Below are 20,287 nucleotides of genomic sequence, written 5' to 3'. Positions count from 1 at the left end.
ATATTTTAAAACTAATAAAAGAAGCCTCAAATTTAAGGTGATTTGTTTATGCGATTTAATTTGGTGAACTCTTTAACTATATACTTTTGTTATATTATATTATATTTTATTATATTACATAAAACATATTCACGCTCCTTCTCGTGTGTTCTAGACAATTTGTTAGTTATTTGTTTAGTTAGTTAATGTCTTTCTTGATAAACACTGATTAGTGTTTTTTATATAAGTGTCAATAAAATGACTAATTAAATAATAATATACTGTGTATCTAGTATTATTTACACAGATAAAATGACACCGTACAGTGTTTTAGCAGTATCTTGGAAAACGGTTTATTGAAGACTTTTAATTTGAAATAATGTATTTCTCCTTACGTCACGACGGTGTCGCGGATATTTATTGTCACGTTGTTTTTTCGTGTCGCGTGGGATTCTTCAGTTGAGTCGGTACATGAATTAGTTATGTAATATAGATTTATTTTCTGGTAAGGGATATAATGGAAAAGATTGCGCAACAAGACCTCGTCTTTTTGGAGCTCAGACAGAAGCTGCAGAGCGGTCTCTTGTTCATCCGGTAAAGTGCGGGTTAATGTCTCTATTAATGCTCGTTCAGTTATTAATGTTGAGTTCAGCGGTTCATCACAGAATATGAGTGAAGCAGCAATAAACTACTGACAGGACATTGATTAGCAGCAAAGCCTGATTACTGTCTTTGCTCTGGTAATTAGGCAGTAATGTACATGTTCAGAGCGCACGCTAAGATTGATCACATAACAACAACGGCACTAGAATAATATAACTATAATCATGTCTGGTTTAACGTTACTGTCCTTGTTTACATATATTTGGAGGAGTATTCAATACAGTCCTGCTGTACCCGCAAACAGTCAGCAGTGCAGGAGTATAACAGCAGATGTCACTGTTGGACAATGTTCAAATAAAAAGTTGTTTTGGCCACAGCTTAGTTTTTATATTTTTCTATAAGTCCTCGTGTCAGAACTAGATTTATAGAAACATAAATGCTTTGTGTAATTTGCCAATTAATATGAACCTTTTAACCGTGCATGCATATTTATATAATAATGTGGACAATTATGTGGTACAGTTGAAATGTATCTTTTTAAATTAGCATTTTTTTCCCCTTAATTTTTCTTGTTTTTTACAGGTGTTCATGGTGAATCTTTTCTGGTAGTGTTTGATTGTTACAGAAACACGCAACCGTATTAAATACTGGTTAAGTGACGTGAAGGATTCAAATACAAAGACTAATATATTCAAAAATAAAAAGGTTACTTGCACCTTAAGTAAGTACTGTGTAGCTAATATTAATTAACTACATGATGTACTTATTATATGGTGAGGGTTGCTTGCATGTAATTATGCATAATTCACTTTTTAATAAGTGCATGTAATGTGTTACAAGGACACCTAAATGTTGACTGAAGAATATCACAGAGGCTTGCGTGGACACTTGTCCTCCCCCTAGCATCGAGACAGCATGTTTTACACAGACGAACTTCTGATCATGAGTGTTTGAGCGCTGTGGTCTTCTCTGTGCTCCTCAGCTGTGACGCTGTCAGGGATGATGCAGATGTGAGGATGGAGGGTAAAGCAGACTCGCTCCTGAGCATCCAGACCCCTGACAGGAGCTATGAGGTGCATCTGCCGTCTGCTGTGAGTCTGGAGGAGACGTGGAGTCAGAGGAGTCCAGTACAAACTCAACACGAGTCACAGTTCAGACTGAGGCTCAGGGTGGAGCGCCTCACAGGTACACACGCATCATTACCCACAACCACATCCACATCTCTTTAGTCAGCTTTAACACAAGATCTACACTGCTTTGGGATATGATACAAGTAATGTATATATACACCACCGGTCAAAAGTTTGGGATCAGTAAGACGTCTCATCTGCTCAAAAATACAGAAAAAAAACGTAATCTTGCAAAATGTTTTTACATTATAAAATAATGGTTTCTTTTTTAATATACTGTAAAGTGTAATTTATTTCTGTGATGCTCCGCTGTATTTTCAGCATCATTCCTCCAGTCTTCAGTGTCACATGATCTTCAGAAATCAGAATAATATGATGATTTATTATTTGGATTATCAATGATGGAAACGGTTGTGCTGACAAATATTTATTTGGAAACTGTGATACTTTTTTTTAGGATTGTTTGATGAATAAAAAGTTAAAAAGAACAGAATTGATTCAAAATAGAAATATTTTCTAACAATATAAATCTCCGCTATGACCTCTTATCAATTTAACACATCCTTGCTGAAAAGAAGTTTGAATTTCTTTCAGAAAAAAGAAAGAATAAACATGTACTGACCCCAAACTTTTGAACGGTAGTGTGTATTGTTAGAAAATATTTATTTTTTAAATAAATGCTCTTCTTTTTATCTTTTTATTCATCAAAGAATCCTGGAAAAAGTATCACAGGTCCCAAAAACGCGAAGCAGCACAACAGTTTCAACACTGATAATAAATCATCATTTTAGACTGATTTCTGAAGATCATGTGACACTGAAGACTGGACGAATGATGCTGAAAATACAGCTGCAAATCACAGGATTAAAATAAATTTTTATGTATATTAAAAGAGAAAAACATTATTTTACATCATAATAATATTTCACAATATTACATTTATTCTTGCATTTTTTAACAAATTAATGCATCCTTGATAAGCAGAAGAAAGTCCTGTAAAAACATTTAAAAATCATTCTGTTCCCAAACTTTTGAGGGTAGTGTGTGTGTGTGTGTGTGTGTGCACTCTTATTTGATTCTCATTAGATTTCCTTGAGGAATGTGAGTATTAATGAAGCATACACACACACACACACACACACACGCACCAGATTAACAGAGAACAATGAAGAACAAAGTGAACTCCAGTAGCGTGAGCTGATGCTCTGAGTCTGTGCTTTACTTCATGTCAGAACAACTCAGAGTCAGCTGACTCAAACCTCTTGATCCCAGAACACCAGTTTAAGTTGCGACTTACTTTATCAGGTATACTATCTGTGTTATATTTGACAGTCTTTGCAATGTTGTTATTGTTAACTGAAACGAAATGTTAGTTTAAATGAAGCTTGCATAAAATAAAATATAAATATTAGATGGATAACACTGGAAATGAGAAATGTTGTCATTGCGTTTGGCAAATTTCTGAAAGTATTAAAATTACTACAGCTAAAACTGAAATGTAAATAAATGAGCTGACTATTTTAGCATTATTTATACTCTTTTTGTCATATGATGATGCAAGGAATTGATCAGTATACAAAAAAAGTGTAAGCTGAAGTACTAAAATTTGTAAAACTGAAAATAAATAAAGCTAAATAGAATTATTTTAAATTAAAATGTGAAATAAATAAATATTAATAAATAAAATATGAATATTATGTCAGAACACATCAGAGTTAGCAGACTCAAACCTATTTGTCCCAGTATTTTTTTTTCCTTTATGGTTTATATTATATCTGACAAGCTTTGCAATGCTCTATAAAAGCATTATTATTATTGTTTACCAAAATTGATTGTTAATTGAAATAAAGCTCAAATAAGACTAAATACACATTATTGACACACTGTTTTCCTAATGAATGTTGTTCAGTTGCTTTGACGCAATGTATTTTGTTTAAAGCGCTATATAAATAAAGGTGACATTGACACATTTCCGATAAAACACTAAAAGCTTCTAAACAGAGATTTAAAATGTTGCCTTGGCTAGTAACTGAAACACAGTGTTTGGGTGCCTTCACATTTCTAGTTCGATTCATTTAGTCCGAATCAAGGGCAAACAATTATACACATCACATTGTCACCACAAACGAACCGCTCCAGAGTTCGTTTGACAGCGTACCGAGACCACCTCTTCAAGCAGGTCTCGGTACGCTTGTTTGGTCCGCTTTTAGTCCGCACCCGAGTGCGATTGCTGCTTTCTCACCTGCCCAATCGAACCGCACCAAAGGGGGAAACGAACTCTGGTACGATTCAACCGAACTAAATGAGGCAGGTGTGAAAGCATCCTTTAAGTGGAAGTGCCAACATTACTGAAGCTGAAATAAAAACAAATGAAAGCTAAATATAAATATTTAAAAAAATATATATACTATCAGTTAGTACAAATAGAAATATTTTAATTTGAATATACACTGTGCTCTCTACAGATCTAATCAGTATCATCAGATGAATCATTGGTTATCCAAACCAGTATCATGTGTTGTGTTGTGTGTGTTGTGTGTTTCCTCCTGCAGAAGCTCCGTGCAGTGTGATTGGACAGCTGCGGGTCGGTGTGACGTACTCCTTCCTGTGCCAGTCTTGTGGCTCCATGGTGCTTCAAGACAGGTTACTATTCATGCCTTCTTATTTCCATTGATTTGCTGAAGTAGTGCATCGAAGGATAGTGATGCATGGTGTTCAGCTATCATGAGACTATCTTCTGACTCCTAAAGGACTTTTGGGCGAGTGCTTCCTCTGCCCAATGGAAACTGGAATGCATTAGTGGACGACTGGTGCTGCCACCCGGATCCCTTCGCCAACAGGAAGCTGCTCCCGCGAGACGGAGACTGTCTGCTCGGGGACACGTTTCTTCTGCTGGCTCGGGACAGCAGCTGTGAGCAGACCCTCGTACGGGAAGAGAGCTCGCTTCAGAAAGCCTCTGCAGAGGTGAGCTGTGGGGTTTAGAGATGCATGATTCAATTAGGCATAAATGGCACTCTTACTGATGCATCTGAGTGCTAAACATCTGAGCTCTTCACACGAAGACTCACACAGTTGTAGAAGTGCACAGATCTGACTTACACAGCCTGAGGGGGGCAGAGGAGGAGGACGGCTTCCTTTCATCACAATAAAGGCTGAAGAGGCGGGAGGAAATCCACTCTTAAAACCATTACGCTCGGTCGAGCCGTGGAGGAGAAGCGCTCATGTCTTTAACAGGGACTGATTCTCTTTCTCAAGGCCATGCCGAGGAGATAAAAACACACTTTCCAGCACTTCTCAATCCTTAATGACTTCAGCACGACTTCATTTGTCGGCTTTCCTGTTGATCTAATCAAAAATAAAAAAAGTACATATTATCAGCATATTCCAGTCGAAGCAGAAGTTTGAAACACCTTTTTAAAACAAGTGCTTAGTGAAAAGAAGCGTTCAGCCTCAGGAGGTCAAAATAAGCATTACATGAGAATGTTTTATTTTCTGCTCATGTTACATGAGGTCTGCAATTTTCCAAAATAGCAAGACACGATTGCAGATTTAGCTTAAAAAAATTAAGCTGGGCTAGTTATTTTGTCATCCAAAAATGGGTTTGCAGTTCTTCATAAACTAACCAATGACATTTCGAATTAAGCTTTTATTTATTTCTAAGTTTATAATCGGTAAGATTGATTATTTAATATTTAATTAAGTCTCTTCTGCTCATTAAGGCTGCATTTATTTGATCAAAAATGGAATAAAAACAGCAATATTGAGAAATATTATTACAGTTAAAAATAACTATTTTCTCTGTGAATCTCTGTTAAAGTGTAATTTATTTCTGTGATGCTCCGCTGTATTTTCAGCATCATTCCTCCAGTCTTCAGTGTCACATGATCTTCAGAAATCAGAATAATATGATGATTTACTGCTCATGAAACATTTCTGATTATTATCAATGTTGAAAACAGTTTTTCTGCTTTTGTAACTTCTTTTTAATATAAGATTATAAATGTCCTTAAATGCATTTGATCAATTTAATGCATCATTGGTGAATAAAATAATGAATTTTGTTCAGAATATCCTACTGAAACCCAAACTTTTGAACCATAGTTTATATTTCCTGTAAATTTAAAGACAATTTTTTTTTTCAGAATAACTTTCATAATATGTTGGAATGGTAGGATTCTAGTAAACAATTACAAATGAAAAAGTTGACGTAACTTTAGTACTCCATTGAAGTTTTTTTTATCTGAAAATGACGATAGAAAATGTTTAAATCTCACTTCAGATAGCTGAGTGTGTTATGAATATGCCTCTGGAGTGAACTGACTCCACCTGTCATATGTGTTAGCATGTAACCACTGCTGTATAGAGCAGCCTGTGACGTGTGTGTGTATGTCTGTGTGCGTGTGTGTGTGTCCGCAGCAGAGGCGTAGCAGCAAGCGTGTGATGGTGTCCTGCAGGAGCTGCTCTGCGGTGCTGGGACAGGAAGTCACCGCAGGTGAGCGATGATGTGGGAACACACCCTTGAGTCATTCTACACGGAGAAAACCACAGCTTATCTATATATAAATCATGATGTCGTCCATTACCCATGATGCATATTGGCCATCCTTTTTTTACATTAGCAGCGGCCTTTAATACGCTCTGAAATGTTTTGTTATTGACCCTTGGGTATTAATGAAAGTGCTGTGCTTTTGAGGCAAAAATAGTCTGTTTATTTTACATTACATTTATTCATTTAGCAGAAGCTTTTATCCAAAGCGATTTACATATGAGGACAGTGGAAGCAATCAAAATCAACAAAAGAGCAATGATACCACTTCACAAACCCACATCAGGAACGTTAAGTCAGGTTAATTGAGCTCAGCATTATAGATTAATTGCACACTTATACTCGTTTAGACAAAACAGGAGTGAATGAAGAGAATTATTAATGTGTAGGCTATTAATAATTGTCTTGAGATCAGAAAATGTTCTTTACTGTATTTATTCAGACTACAGTGTGTCTGGGGAACTGGGGAAGTGAAAGGACAGTATTTGGCCTAGAAAACTATTCTTGAGCTCAGAATTACATTATAGCTTTGTTCTTTATTACAAGAAAGCAATACGTGTTTCTATCCGAGAGGTAATTTCTTATAATCTCGCACCTCCAGCTGTTGATAATGTGCAATTTTCTGTCTGTCTTTTGTGTTTCAGAGGTGCTGAAGATTTACATAACTGAAATATTAGTAAAGCCACGTGAAGATGGAAAGTGTGATCTAACACAGCTCAGTTTAGTGTCCCAGCCTAATTCAGAAAGGTTAGCGGGTTCATTTGATTCATTCGTGGTGTTGTCATCTGTAGATCATATTCAGTCAGAGAGGTTTTGATTGTGTCTCATACAGGCAGAGATTCCTGGAGCGAACGCTAGCGTCCCGGCTGGTCGAGCTGTCATCCGCACAGAATACATTTCGTTTTTCCATCCAGAACCCAGATGACAAAGCTGTGATTTTGGTACAGACATTAAAACCTCATACACTGTATAAAATAATGATAATAATAAATTAGAAGATACCTTTTCAGTCTTGCATCGTTTAAATTTACTAGCAATTTTCTGTACATGTACAAAAGGGTTTATTTTTTTTACATGTGTAAAATAATGTGATTATTTCCAATAATCAGAGCAGGGACTTAACAGATGTTTAGCATCCTATTGCATGCAACTTTCATTATTCTACCGCTAGTATTCACAAATCCCAATGCAAGTGGTGTTTTTGACCATCAATATACTGCATTAAATTAAAAAATACCTAATTTGTACTGTGTACCTTACAAACACATGCACACTTTGGTCACAGTGGAATAGAAGCGATTAAAGTGTTAAGATGCCTGTTAAAATCAGCATACATACACTACTTGTTTTACTGAAGTTATGATTGCTATAGGAGCTTAATCTTATCAATTTGATCAAAGCATTGCATTGACATGAGGTTAAAGTTATAATATTGTTATTGTATTATTAAGGTGCATGTAAACGTAGTCATGGATCCCTTGCTAAACATTTTGCACCATCTTTTTGAGCTTCAGCTAAATAATATACTGGAGTTTCCTTCCCTCTGTGTCAACACTTCAACTAACTTTACATTGGTTTGACAAAGCCAAGTTAAATCATGCTAGCAATGTGTTAAAACATACTTGCATTGTGTTGAAGCATGCTACCAAACTGTTAAAACTGGGTAGCAACATGCTATTTTATGTTAGCAATGTGCTAAAACATGTTACTAATGTGCAAAATCATGCTAGCAGTGGGCTAAAACATAAAATGTGCTAACAGCATGTTAAAACATGCTAGCAATGTGCTAAATCATCCTAGCAGTGTGCTAAAACACACTTGCAATGTGTTGAAACATGCCCCCAAACTTGTTACAACATGTTCAATCATGCTAGCAATTAGCTTAAACAGTTTTGCATTGTGTAAGACCGTTAATAACAATTTATTGACTTAAAGTAAAATCTTCAAACGAAAGTTATTACAAACTGCTTTGTCAAGCCGACGTCAAAGTTTGTTAACAACCTTTAAGTGAACTGTTTCACTGCCATGACAGCAGTCGATCCAAAAGAGAAAACTCTGAAACCAGGAGACTTATTTTACTCATCATGTCCTTCAAATCTGCTCTTCAGGTAATTTCTTTTCTCTTTTAATTATCAGCTGTGGCTTCTGAACACGGACACCCTGGTCGCTTCATTTCCAGGGGGCGACAGCTTCATATCCGCAGACAAGGATCATCCCGGAGAGCATCAGTCATGTCGGGCCGCTCAAGCAGTCAAATTGCTGTACATCCTCTGCTCTGACAGCAAACTCCAAGAGTAAGTCATAGTTCACCCTGACATCTGCGCTTATCACTCATATTAATGTCCATATCTAATCAGACTCCATCACAGGATGTAAATGAGCTCTCATGGGTGTTGTAGTCTAATGTACAAATAGATGCCCCCCTGTGTTCATATATTTGTAGAGCACTTTTAAACCTTGGTAAAACAATATTGGGACAACATAAAACATAAACACCTCTAAAGTTAGTTAGCCTTTAAACAAGATGCCTTTTTAAGAGAATATCTCCTATCTAAAATAAAAATCATTATTAAAAATCATTTATTAGGTTAAGTGTATCTGGGTAATATGAAAGCCTGTTTGCACATCAGAATAAAAAAAATGAAGGTAAGTGCATACTTATTTGTGGCCCTGGAGCGCAAAAACAGTCTTAAGTCGTTCAGTATATTTGTAGCATTAGCCAAAAATACATTGAATGGGTCAAAATTATAGATTTTTCTTTTATGCCAAAAATCATTAGGATATTACGTAAAGATCATGTTCCATGAAGATATTTTGTAAATTTCCTACTGTAAATATATCAAAACTGAATTGTTTATTAGTAATATGCACTGCTAAGAACTTCATTTGGACAACTTTAAAGATGATTTTCTCAGTATTTAGATTTTTTACAACCTCAGATTCCAGATTTTCAAATAGTTGCATCTGAGACAAATAGTTTTTGTTTTTGCCTTTACAGAAATGTTTAAAATATCAGAAAGAAGTATTATTAATAAACTGAAGGAACTACAGCTGTAGAAATTGTTCATCTGTAAATGCACAAGCCGAGAGAAATGCTCTGATCCCTCCTGGAGATGTGTAATGTTCCCATGGTAAGAGCTTGAGGATGCTGTGATCACAGAGGGATTGTGGGTGTGCGCTCTGCACTTCACTGTGTCTCTGACACCAGAAGGTCGTCACGACTCTCTACTCCTCTTACCTCGTCTCGCTCACCTTTATTTCAAGTGTACATTAATTCTGCTGTTTTCCTACCCTGTGCTGAATCGTCTCCCCTCCTCGCTGTAAGTAGAGGTGCAGATCAAACATGATTCATGATGTTTATATACAGGCCCCGAGCCTTTATTCTAAATAGACGATAGTCTTACAGGAACCAGACTTTTGACTACTTACATAATGTCTGCTTGGCATCGCAGTTCAGTCTGGCCAGAAGCTGCTCATTTAGATAGCAAGTGACTGACTGATGTAAAAAACTGAACTAATAGAAGTTTTATGCCATTTTAATGGTATATAATCCAGAAATAAATAACACCAACCTTCATCGTATTTGCTGAAGCATCTGTTTTGCACAAGCAAGTCGCACTTTCACAGAAAACATGATGCATTTCGTAGCATTTTTGACAATCATTTGTAAGGTGAAGTCTTGTGTTCTCCCTTAATCAGCAGAAAAAACTGCTACAGAGACATGTTTCCTGTCTTCCTCTGAGCCAGAATACAGTTATTTGTGCAACTCTCAGCCCATTTTCACACGTCAGGATTAGGTATAAAATAATACCATATTCTATGCTTAATCCTGATTTCAAAACTCAAATGATGGCCAGTGACAGAAGAAAATGCACAAATGAGCCAGATGTGTTTTGCTGCATCTGCATGACAGAAAATGATGTATTTTGTGGACCAAAAGCTTATTGTGAAAAGTTGAATAATATATTTTGAATTCTTATTTTTGGTTTTTGATATTTTGAGAACCATGTTAAAGCTGATGAATGTAATTAGAAAATATGTTCATTCTTATTTTGTGAAAAACTGTACATGATGGAAAGTTGTTATTGATATTTTTTTTAGTATAATCAAACTCGATAATATTAGGCCTTTTTTTGGAAATCAGCAGAATTTCTGTTTTTTAAGATGCAAGACATCCCGTAAATTAAATGGGTAACACTTAGCATGCACATTACTAGCATATTGACTGTTTATTAGTACTTATAAAGCACATATTAATGCCTTATTCTGCACAACCATATTTTAGATCTCTTTATCCTGCCCCATACTTAAATTTAACAATTATCTTACAAATTAAGCAGCAAATTAAGAGTTTATTAAAGCAAATGTCATAGTTAAGTTAAGAGTGAGCACTGATCCCCAATCTAAAGTGGGACCTGAAACACATAAATGAGCACAGTGAGTTAAACTGTGTAATTATAAAGCAAGTTGCAACATTGGACAGCAACCAAACGACCTACAGTCACATAACCTCTGTTCAGGATGTCAGCAGTACATCACAACACAACAAACACTAAATTACCCCCATTATAATCAGCAGAGCTCTTTACGCTCATCCGTGACACAGCTTTGCAGTGAAGTTCAAGTTTGCTGATTGCTGTCAGTTTTTTAAAGCTAATTGTTGTCGGATTATGAACTATATAACATCAGAAGTAAAGCAGAATCACTACTGGCTGACAAACATCGCACAGTTTCCACTATAGCTTCCACTGTTATGTATTTAAATATTTAAGTTACTTTGTGAAAGATTTAATGCAATGGACCTTGGGAACTTTGGGAAATTTAGTGGCTAGGTGCTCATCGTATTAGCCTGGGAAATTTTGAAGTTGGTATGAAATGGAAATTCACTATATTATCTCTGTAAATGCATGCTGTTGTAAACAGTTAATCTGTGCATGTTAATTTTTATTCATGTGAAATGGCAGGCTTCTCTCTAGTGATGCCTATGGGACTCCGCCATTTCATACAGTTGAATTCAAGCTCATCATCCAATCAACACACAGTGCATGGTTGACGCTAGAAGGGATACAGCTATGTCCGGAAGTGACACAATCTAGTTCTTCACTGTCCATTTCATTTTTTCCTTTACACCCGGCAAGATATTTAAGAGATTTTGGAAGAGCTTTGCCACAGCGTAGGCTGATTAGTTTGCTAGTTGTTTTCCTTACAGTTGATTTAATTAGTTTATTTTATTTTTCCTGACTTCCAGTGTGATTTTTCATCACTTCTGGCCATGACTAAGCCTGGACCTCTATAAATTATGATCCAAGCTTTCTATTTGTCCTTTGGTGTGAACATTTCTCTGTTCAGATATTTTGGGGGAAACATTATCGTTGTTTGGCTTCAGATATTTAAAATGAATTGTCTACCCCAAAATAAAAAATTTCTGTAAATATGCTCACCCACAAACCATCGAAGAAGCTGTCCAAATTCTTCATCAGGTTTGTAGAAATGTAGCATTGCATCAGTGTCTCATCAATGGATGCTCTGCAGTGAATGGGTGCCGTCAGAATGAGTCCGAACAGCTGATAAAAACATCACAATAATCCACAGCACTCCAGTCCATCAGTTAACATCAGGAAGAGACAAAAGCTTCATGTTCGTAAGAAACAAATCCATCATCAGGATGTTTTTATATGAGTCCCTAATAACATAACGTTTCCTCCAGTGAAAAAGTCCATGTTGTCATCGAACATCTAAATCCATCCAGCATATTTGTTTAGAGCTGTTTTGGACTGTTTTTGCTTGTAACAGTGCTTGGTCTGTGCAGATTTCTCTCCTGATTCAGGTAAGACAACTTTTTCACTAAAGGAAACATTATTAAGCTCATTTCCATTTTTGGGAGAACTATTCCTTTAAGAGATGACTTAAATCATAAAGATCTTGTAAAGGAGCAACAGTTTCATTGGTGGTACAGTCCTAGCTCAGACTTCCCATTGCACTTTGTAGAACATTGTGTCTGATATCAAAAGTACTCATCAGAATTAATTACGGTTGTGTAATTGACCAACTGGTACAAGAGTGTCTGAGGAAAAACCCTGCTTGTAGTAGTGTGCTTCTCTCTCTGGGCTTCTCCAGCGTTTGTGCTGCATGTGCGCTTTCTGTGGAGTCGCAGCACAGATGGGTAAATGTCAGTGAAGTGTCCTGAATAGATCATCTCCATAATGTGTGTCAGGACATAAGTCTCTCCGTTTCTCCGCTCGCTCGGCTGTCTGCAGTGCAGCGTATTGACAGATTACTGTGTCATGATTAAAACCGTAATGTTTCAAACTGTCAGTTCAGGTCCAGCTGCTTCTGCGGGTGCAGAGTTGTGGCACAGAGGAAGTAATGCTTTCTGTTCACTGTGCCATTTGGACAAAGAAAATTTCAACTAATATAATACAGAACAGTTTATTCCTTTATTAAAGGGTTAGTTCATCGAAAAATGAAAATTATGTCATTAATAACTCACCCTCATGTCGTTCCAAACCCGTGAGACCTCCGTTTATCTTCTGAACACAGTTTAAGATATTTTAGATTTAGTCTGAGAGCTCTCAGTCCCTCCATTGAAGCTGTGTGTACGGTATACTGTCCATGTCCAGAAAGGTAAGAAAAACATCATCATAGTTGTCCATGTGACATCAGAGGGTCAGTTAGAATATTTTGAAGCATCGAAAATACATTTTGTTCCAAAAATAGCAAAAACTACGACTTTATTCAGCATTGTCTTCTCTTCCGTGTCTTTTGTGAGAGAGAGTTCAAAACAAAGCAGTTTGTGATATCCGGTTCGTGAACGAATCATTCGATGTAACCGGATCTTTTTGAAACAGTTCACCAAATCGAACTGAATCGTTTTAAACTGTTCGTCTCCAATACACATTAATCCACAAATGACTTAAGCTGTTAACTTTTTTTTATGTCATACAGAGTCATGTTATTGTTTATTTAGTACTGACCTGGATAAGATATTTCACATAAAGATGTTTACAAATAGTCCACAAGATAAAATAATTACATTTATTAAAAAATTGACCCTGTTCAAAAAGTTGATTCTTAACACTGTGTTGTTACCTGAATGATCCACAGCGGGGGGGTTTTATTTAGTTTGTTTAGTACCTTTTTGTCAGTTAAACTGTCTGCTGTTCTTCAGAAAAATCCTTCAGCTCCCACAAAAATCTTTGTTTTTCCTGCATTTTTGTGTGTATTTGAACCCTTTCCAACAATGACTATGATTTTGAGGTCCATCTTTTCACACAGAGGACAACTGAGGGACTCGTATGTAACTATTACAGAAGGTTTAAACACTCACTGATGCTCCAAAAACATGCATTAAGAGCCGGGGGTGCATATGTATGTGTGCTCTTGTTTTTGTGACATATCAGGACACAACTCTGTATAATGACATGGGTATGACGCAGGTATTACAAGGAGAGGGTGACTTATGAGGACATAACCCATGTCCCCATTTTTCAAAACGCTTATAAATCATACAGAATGAGTTTTTTTTTTTTTTTTGAGAAAGTAAAAAAAGTTTCCTGTGAGGGTTAGGGTTAGGTGTAGGGTTGGTGTAGGGCCATAGAATATACAGTTTGTACAGTATAAAAACCATTACGCCTATGGGATGAACACACCTTTCACAAAAACAAACGTGTGTGTGTGTGTACAGTGTATATCTGTATATGTGTATATCAGTGTATCTGTGTGTGTGTGTAATTAATATTGTTTATACAATATGCATGTTTTTTATTTACTTTTTTTATATAAAATATAAAAAAAATGATCCAGTGAGCCTAAAGATTTGAAACCAGTTTGAAAATATGGATTGAGTAATAAGTGAATTAGTGATATTGCTAATTTTACTATTCTGATGATAATGCAAGTGAAACCCTCTCTTTGGTTGTTTACTAAAAATCCATGTACATGTAAATGGACTCCAGCTTCATTTAGCTCAGATTTGAGAAATGATTCTGGCAAGAGCAGTATGAGAAATGTGTGCCTTCATTTCCCTCTCTCTCATTCATCTTCCTCTCTTTCTAGTGTTGTGGATGTCTGGGAGAAGGACATTGGTGTTCATCCTCTGCCGCTCCCTCAGAGCTCATGTGAGGAGCTCCAGAAGCTTCTGATGTCCAGCACCTCCAGACTGCCTACATTCCTGCGGTTCATGAAGTCGTATCAGGTCACATACCGCTCTGACCACATGCATGCCAGAACATGTGACTGCTTAGTCATTATACTTCTTTATTCCCTGTTCTTTATTTCAATTAAATTTATTCATTTAGCAGATGCTTTCATCCAAATCTACTATAACAATAATATGGGAAACAATACAAAATTCCAAAATTGTCTAGAAAAGGACAGACTAGGGTACAAATGTACTAGAAGTGTGACACAGTAAAGAAACCGTATAATAGAGTGCTGTAGTGATAGCTATAGTATTGTCAATTGGCTTTTATATTAGCCTATTGCAGAAAATAAGCTTAAAACATCCCAAGGAGATTTTACGGATGTATTTTATGCCATCGAATCAGCATGAAAATATTGTGAGCTTGTGTTAATCCCAGACATAATTTGAGGTATTTAAAAACAAACCATTAAAAAAAAACCTATAGACTTCTGAAAGAACCAGAAGTTTAACTAAACAGAAGTTCAAAAATGTTTCTGAGTTTTGGTCCTCAAAAAATATACCATCCCCAAAGCATTCTATCCACCTTATTTTAAAGGGATAGTTCACCTCAAAATAAAAATTTGCTGTTCATTTACTCACCCCCAGGCTATCAAAGATGTAGGTAGGCTATCCAGGATGTAGGTTAGCTGAAACCGTGGTGCTTGGTGATTCATAAAATTAAAGTCAGCATCTGCCCGTCTTTGAGAATAAAAAAAAAATGAACAAAAATTTGTCTACTTAGTTACCTACTGCTGCTAATGAATTTAAAGTCTTGCACAGGAAATGGTGAATAGTCATTCACAGAAAATAGCTTACTTCCACGGTGGAAAATGTGGATAAAGTGAGTTTGGTCATGTTGTCCTTAAATGATGTAAGAGTAAAGCAAGAATTCTGGTTAAGTTGTTAAACTAAGATCCATACAGTCACTGGTTGCCTCAGTAAAGATGTATAGCTGTGTGTCATTGGCGTAAGAGCAGTAGACAATTCCATGTTCCTGAATGTCCCATAAATTAAGTGTACATTGATGGAAAAAAAGGGGGCCACATACCGAGCCCTGAGGGACCTCAGTGGCTAGTTGATGTGACTTAAACACCTCTTCTTAGTAAAATACTCTGAATTATCTCACTATGAGGCAAGACTTCATCCAGCAAGTGCTGTGACCATAATGGTGAGGATATGGACAGGAGGATAGACAGAAACATATGGTGATTTGCAATGTCAAAGAATCTAGCAGAATAAGGATGGATTATAACCAGGCCTTTCTTACTACCTTCTATATATTTCATGTTTTTTTTCTGAAAGTTTTGTTACCCATCACCCCATTTGACAGCATTTTAATTGCCCACCTTCAGCTAAGCTGACATCAGTAGCTCTTCTCCGTAATGCTTAAACTGAAATGCCTTGGCATGCAAAAGAATCTCTTTGAAGCAGATGTGCATTGGTATCAGGCAGATAGCCTGGTTGAAACTCTTGCCTCAGTTTCTGTTTTTTCTCCAGCATATTTGCTCCCAATTAAGGAAGCAAAACGGCTGTCTCCTGGCAGTCTTTTCCCCCCACCTCCCTGTGAAGAGTTTCAGGACTTGACCCGATGCTGATGTGCAGCTTTATCCTCTTCAAAAGAATCTAGATTTCCATTTACATTCCATTTACAAATAAGCTGATAAAGAGGACACATTTACAAGTGGTGTGCAGAAATTCCTTGGAAAGGGCGATTTCTGTAGGGTCTGCAACACTTGAGGTGTGAGGGAACAAGTCTGACAACAATTGTTAATACTCAATAATTATGTGTTACACATGGAATTTTTGTTTATTTATATATTAGCGCTTGTTATGTTCTGTTTCAATTAGAATGTTTCCTTGGAATGTTGCTGGGTATATATATGAATGTATGTATGAATGATTAAATACAAGAACAAACAAACCAAAAAAACAATCACAGTGTAACAGAGAACATTCTAACTGAAACAGAACCTAATAAATTGGGAGCACTCTACAAAGGCAGCAACTCAATGAACAATGCAAGCCTGTTCATCTCAGGTCATTAATAAGGAGATTTACATTCTGCAAGCTTTGCATCACATTAAACAAATGTCTTTTTTGGTCCTTCTTTTGTCGCTGTGCTTTGTTTTGACCTTGTTTCTCATGCTAGCAACATGTGTTTGCTCTGCTGTTGCTGTTGCAGGCAGCTTTCTCCATCAAGTGGAAAACTATCACTCATCCTGCCAGTTTTTGTAGTGCTCTGATGATAAAAGGGCAGACAGGCATCGTCAAGCACACATGCCTCTGGGAATGCTGTGTGCATTTCATTCTATGCCTTTATTGTGCTGAGAGCAAGCAGACACACGCAAACAACTGACCTATATGGATATAAAAGGTTATCGTTGATCAGGTTTACATGAACAGATGTTTTCCAGTGTTTCGTGGGAAGTTGATCCAGCTAATATCTGAACGAATCAGAGCATAGAGACCCGTTTTAGAAGTAATGGAAGAATTGACATATGTTACAGTGTTTGGTTTGCATCAAATTAAACACATTTCTCATTTACTTTCTAGCTAAACTAGCTATGTTTTATATATATATATACACTACTGTCCAAATGTTAAGACTTGATTATTAATGTTTTTGAAAAAAAAATTCTGCTCACCACGCTGCATTTTTTTCATTACAAATACTTTAAAAACAATATTACTGTGAAATAGTAATTCAATTTTTCAGCACCATTGTACCACAAAATATTTTATTGTTACATAAATTTAATTGTTTTAGGTTTCAAAAGAACAGCATTTAGCCTATTGGAAGTAGAAGTCTTTTGTCACATTATGAATGTAGTGTAGTGCATCCTTGCTGAATAAAAGTATTAATTTCTTGCCAAAAAAAAGAAAGGAAATACTGATCATGCACTTTTGAACGCTAGAGTATATAAATTCCAGTGATGTAGGACCCTCTCATCAGTAGCTCTGATGCATGTAATTGAAATACTGCTGGCTTGACAGTCTGTTTGATGCTGTGCATGAGTTAGTGGAAGTGAGCTCACTGAAGACCGTGAGGGATCACAGCAGGGACGAGTCCTTGAGCCAGAGTTTATCATCATCCGTCACAGGACTCAAGGCTGCATCAAGCTGATTTGGTTAATGTCGCTGCTGTCTGTTTGCCACAATTTTTACATTATGTTTTTAAAGTTAAGTGGCTAACGTTTTAATTTTTTTAGGTTGTTATTGTAAATGAAAAGATACCAGAATTAGCAATCCTTCAGCAGTTGGACATGATAATGCTGCTGTTTTTGAAATGTAACTCGTCTGAGAGGTGACTTTGGGGTCAGTAAGATTTTGAAATGGTTATTTTTTTTTTTATGGAAATGTATGCTATGATTTAGCTAGGGTGCATTAACTTGATCAAAAGTGACAGTAAAGACATTTAGGATGTTACATTTCTGTTTCAAATAAATGCTGTTCTTTTGAACTTTGTTCATCAAAGAATAAAATGCATCACGGTTTCCACAAAAATAGATTTCTGAAGATCATGTGACACTGAAAACTGGAGGAATGATGCTGAAAATACAGCTTTGATCACCGGAATAAATTAAATTTTAATATATTTTCACATAGAAATGGGAATCAGTTATTTTAAATTGTAATAATATTTCACAATATGATTTTTTTTTTCTGTATTTTTTGGTCAAATGCAGATTTTAAAAAATCCTACTGATCTTAAACATTTAAATGGTAGTGTATGTGAACACTGCAAATCACGACTCCTCGAAATCATTAAAAATACTTACCGTAGTTTTCGGACTATAAGTCGCACCTGAGTATAAGTTGCATCAGTCCAAAAATACGTCATGGCGAGGAAAAAAACATATATAAGTCGCACTGGACTATAAGTCGCATTCATTTAGAACCAAAAACCAAGAGAAAACATTACCGTCTACAGCCGCGAGAGGGCGCTCTATGTCTTCAGTGTAGGCTACAGGAGCACTGAGCAGCGCCCTCTGGCGACTGTAGACAGTAGTGTTTTCTCTTGGCTCATTTCTCTCGGTTCATGTCAAATTAATTTTGATAAATAAGTCGCACCTGACTATAAGTCGCAGAACCAGCCAAACTATGAAAAACAGTGCGACTTATAGTCCGGAAAATACGGTAATATTGTCAACCTTAGTGTGAAACAATGCAGTGCATTGCATGACAGACAGTAGTACACTAATTTAGACCGGGGGTGTCCTGAAGCCCTGCAGAGTTAGCTCCAACCCTGCTCCAACAAACAAACCATGCTTTCAATTGAGCCTGCCGGACTTGATTGGCTGGATCAGCTATGTTTAATTAGGGTTGGATCTAAACTCTGCTGGGCTTGACACCACTGGTTTAGACCTACTGTCATCTTGGAAATAACTGCATTTAAATGCATTTTCAAACCAATTTTGGAAAAACAAAAAACATTTAATAGTCCACTGAGATGAAGAATTAAGAGAAATAATTAGTTACACTAATTCCAGTTCATTCTAAACCCTAGTTGAAAACATTGCACTGCGGTATTTCATGCATATTAATATTATATACTTCATATTTTGACATGTAGTAGGTCCTACAGATCCTCTGTGGGTTTTTTGCACAGTGTACATATTGTAATTTACTGCAGACTTTGTGAGAGTGATAGGTCATATGGTGATCTAAACACAGTCTGTTCATCTTCTCTCTGCAGGTGGCCTACATGCAGATGTGATGCATCGAGCTCAGACACCACTGGAGCAGTTTATCAGCACAGAAGTCAGAAATGAAAACATTAAACATTTTTATATAAAAGCCTGAAAGAGGTTTTTTTCTTCACCTCAGTATACCAAGGTCTGCATGATATTAGAACGAAGTGGCTCATATATCTTTCTAATTGGGGTTTTGATGACAGGTGTTGTCTAGCAATCTGTAAAAGTGTAAAAAGCCATCAAGCACATTAAATATAACTCCATGCACTCTTAAAACATGTTTCTGATAGCTGAGTGTGTGTGTGTGTGTGTGTGTGTGTATTTATAAGTTCAGTGAGGTGATATTTTGGACAGGGCTGTTGTGGGACTGAAGGGATGAATAAGCTAATAAACACATGAGCTGGTGAACTGTGAACAGACCTACTTCACTAATTAAAGGAGAAATGGCACAAACTCTTCTTTGACATTTTATTAAGACATAATATATAGCATAATATAAACAGAGTGGATAAAATTATGGAAAGACCCCCAGAAGATGATATTAAACATCAGGAACTTAATGGAAGCGTTTGGCTTGGTTCTTCTTGAGTGCTTTCATAGCTCTCAATCCTTAAAGATAATCTTTCTTCAAATAGATCCTTCAGTTTGAAGATGGAGATGGATGAAATCTGGTTTGGACTGTTGAACACTCACATGAGGAAACTAGCAACTTTTCTCCTCAAAAGCAAAATAGAATCAATCGGTAACTGTCTTTCAGATGATTCCATGATCATGACTGAACTTTAAGTGTTGAAATGAAAAGTCTGCATTATTTACTTACACTCTGCTGCTACAAACATGATTTGTGTCTTTAACATTTGCTAACCAACACCATTAATAACACGGGAGGTAAAGAGAAAATAACTATTAAGAAGAAAAGCAATGATAGAAATCAAATATCATCAAAGGGAATTCTGGAAATGTCAGTTTACAGCTTATAATTGTAAATTGTTCAACAAAATATCTAAAAATTAAATTAAAATTAAACCGAAAACAGAATGAAATTGAGGTCTGATTCAGTATTACTCTACAACACGGTTCCATTTTTAAATTTGAGTTACCTACATTAGTTATTACGAACTTGCAATGAAAACTACTTCTAATGCATTTACTA

General features: G+C 36.3%; 1 protein-coding gene across 1 annotated transcript; it reads left to right on the top strand.

The window, feature by feature from the left end:
• Window positions 1-373: 373 nt before the first annotated feature.
• ube3d (ubiquitin protein ligase E3D) lies at window positions 374-19,245 on the top strand. Its single transcript, XM_059567237.1, has 10 exons — window positions 374-573; window positions 1,565-1,767; window positions 4,265-4,355; window positions 4,463-4,676; window positions 6,129-6,204; window positions 6,903-7,005; window positions 7,091-7,199; window positions 8,395-8,552; window positions 14,314-14,452; window positions 19,137-19,245. Exons 1-10 carry the CDS (start codon window positions 497-499, stop codon window positions 19,155-19,157), a joined length of 1,191 nt encoding a protein of 396 aa, XP_059423220.1. The 5' UTR covers window positions 374-496; the 3' UTR covers window positions 19,158-19,245.
• The last annotated feature ends 1,042 nt before the right edge of the window (window positions 19,246-20,287 follow it).

This window comes from Carassius carassius, chromosome 15 (assembly GCF_963082965.1).
Source record: "Carassius carassius chromosome 15, fCarCar2.1, whole genome shotgun sequence".
In the NCBI taxonomy this organism is placed as follows: Eukaryota; Metazoa; Chordata; class Actinopteri; order Cypriniformes; family Cyprinidae; genus Carassius; species Carassius carassius.
The sequence above is the reverse complement of the archived record's forward strand: the minus strand, read 5'-3'. Positions and strand labels throughout refer to the sequence as shown.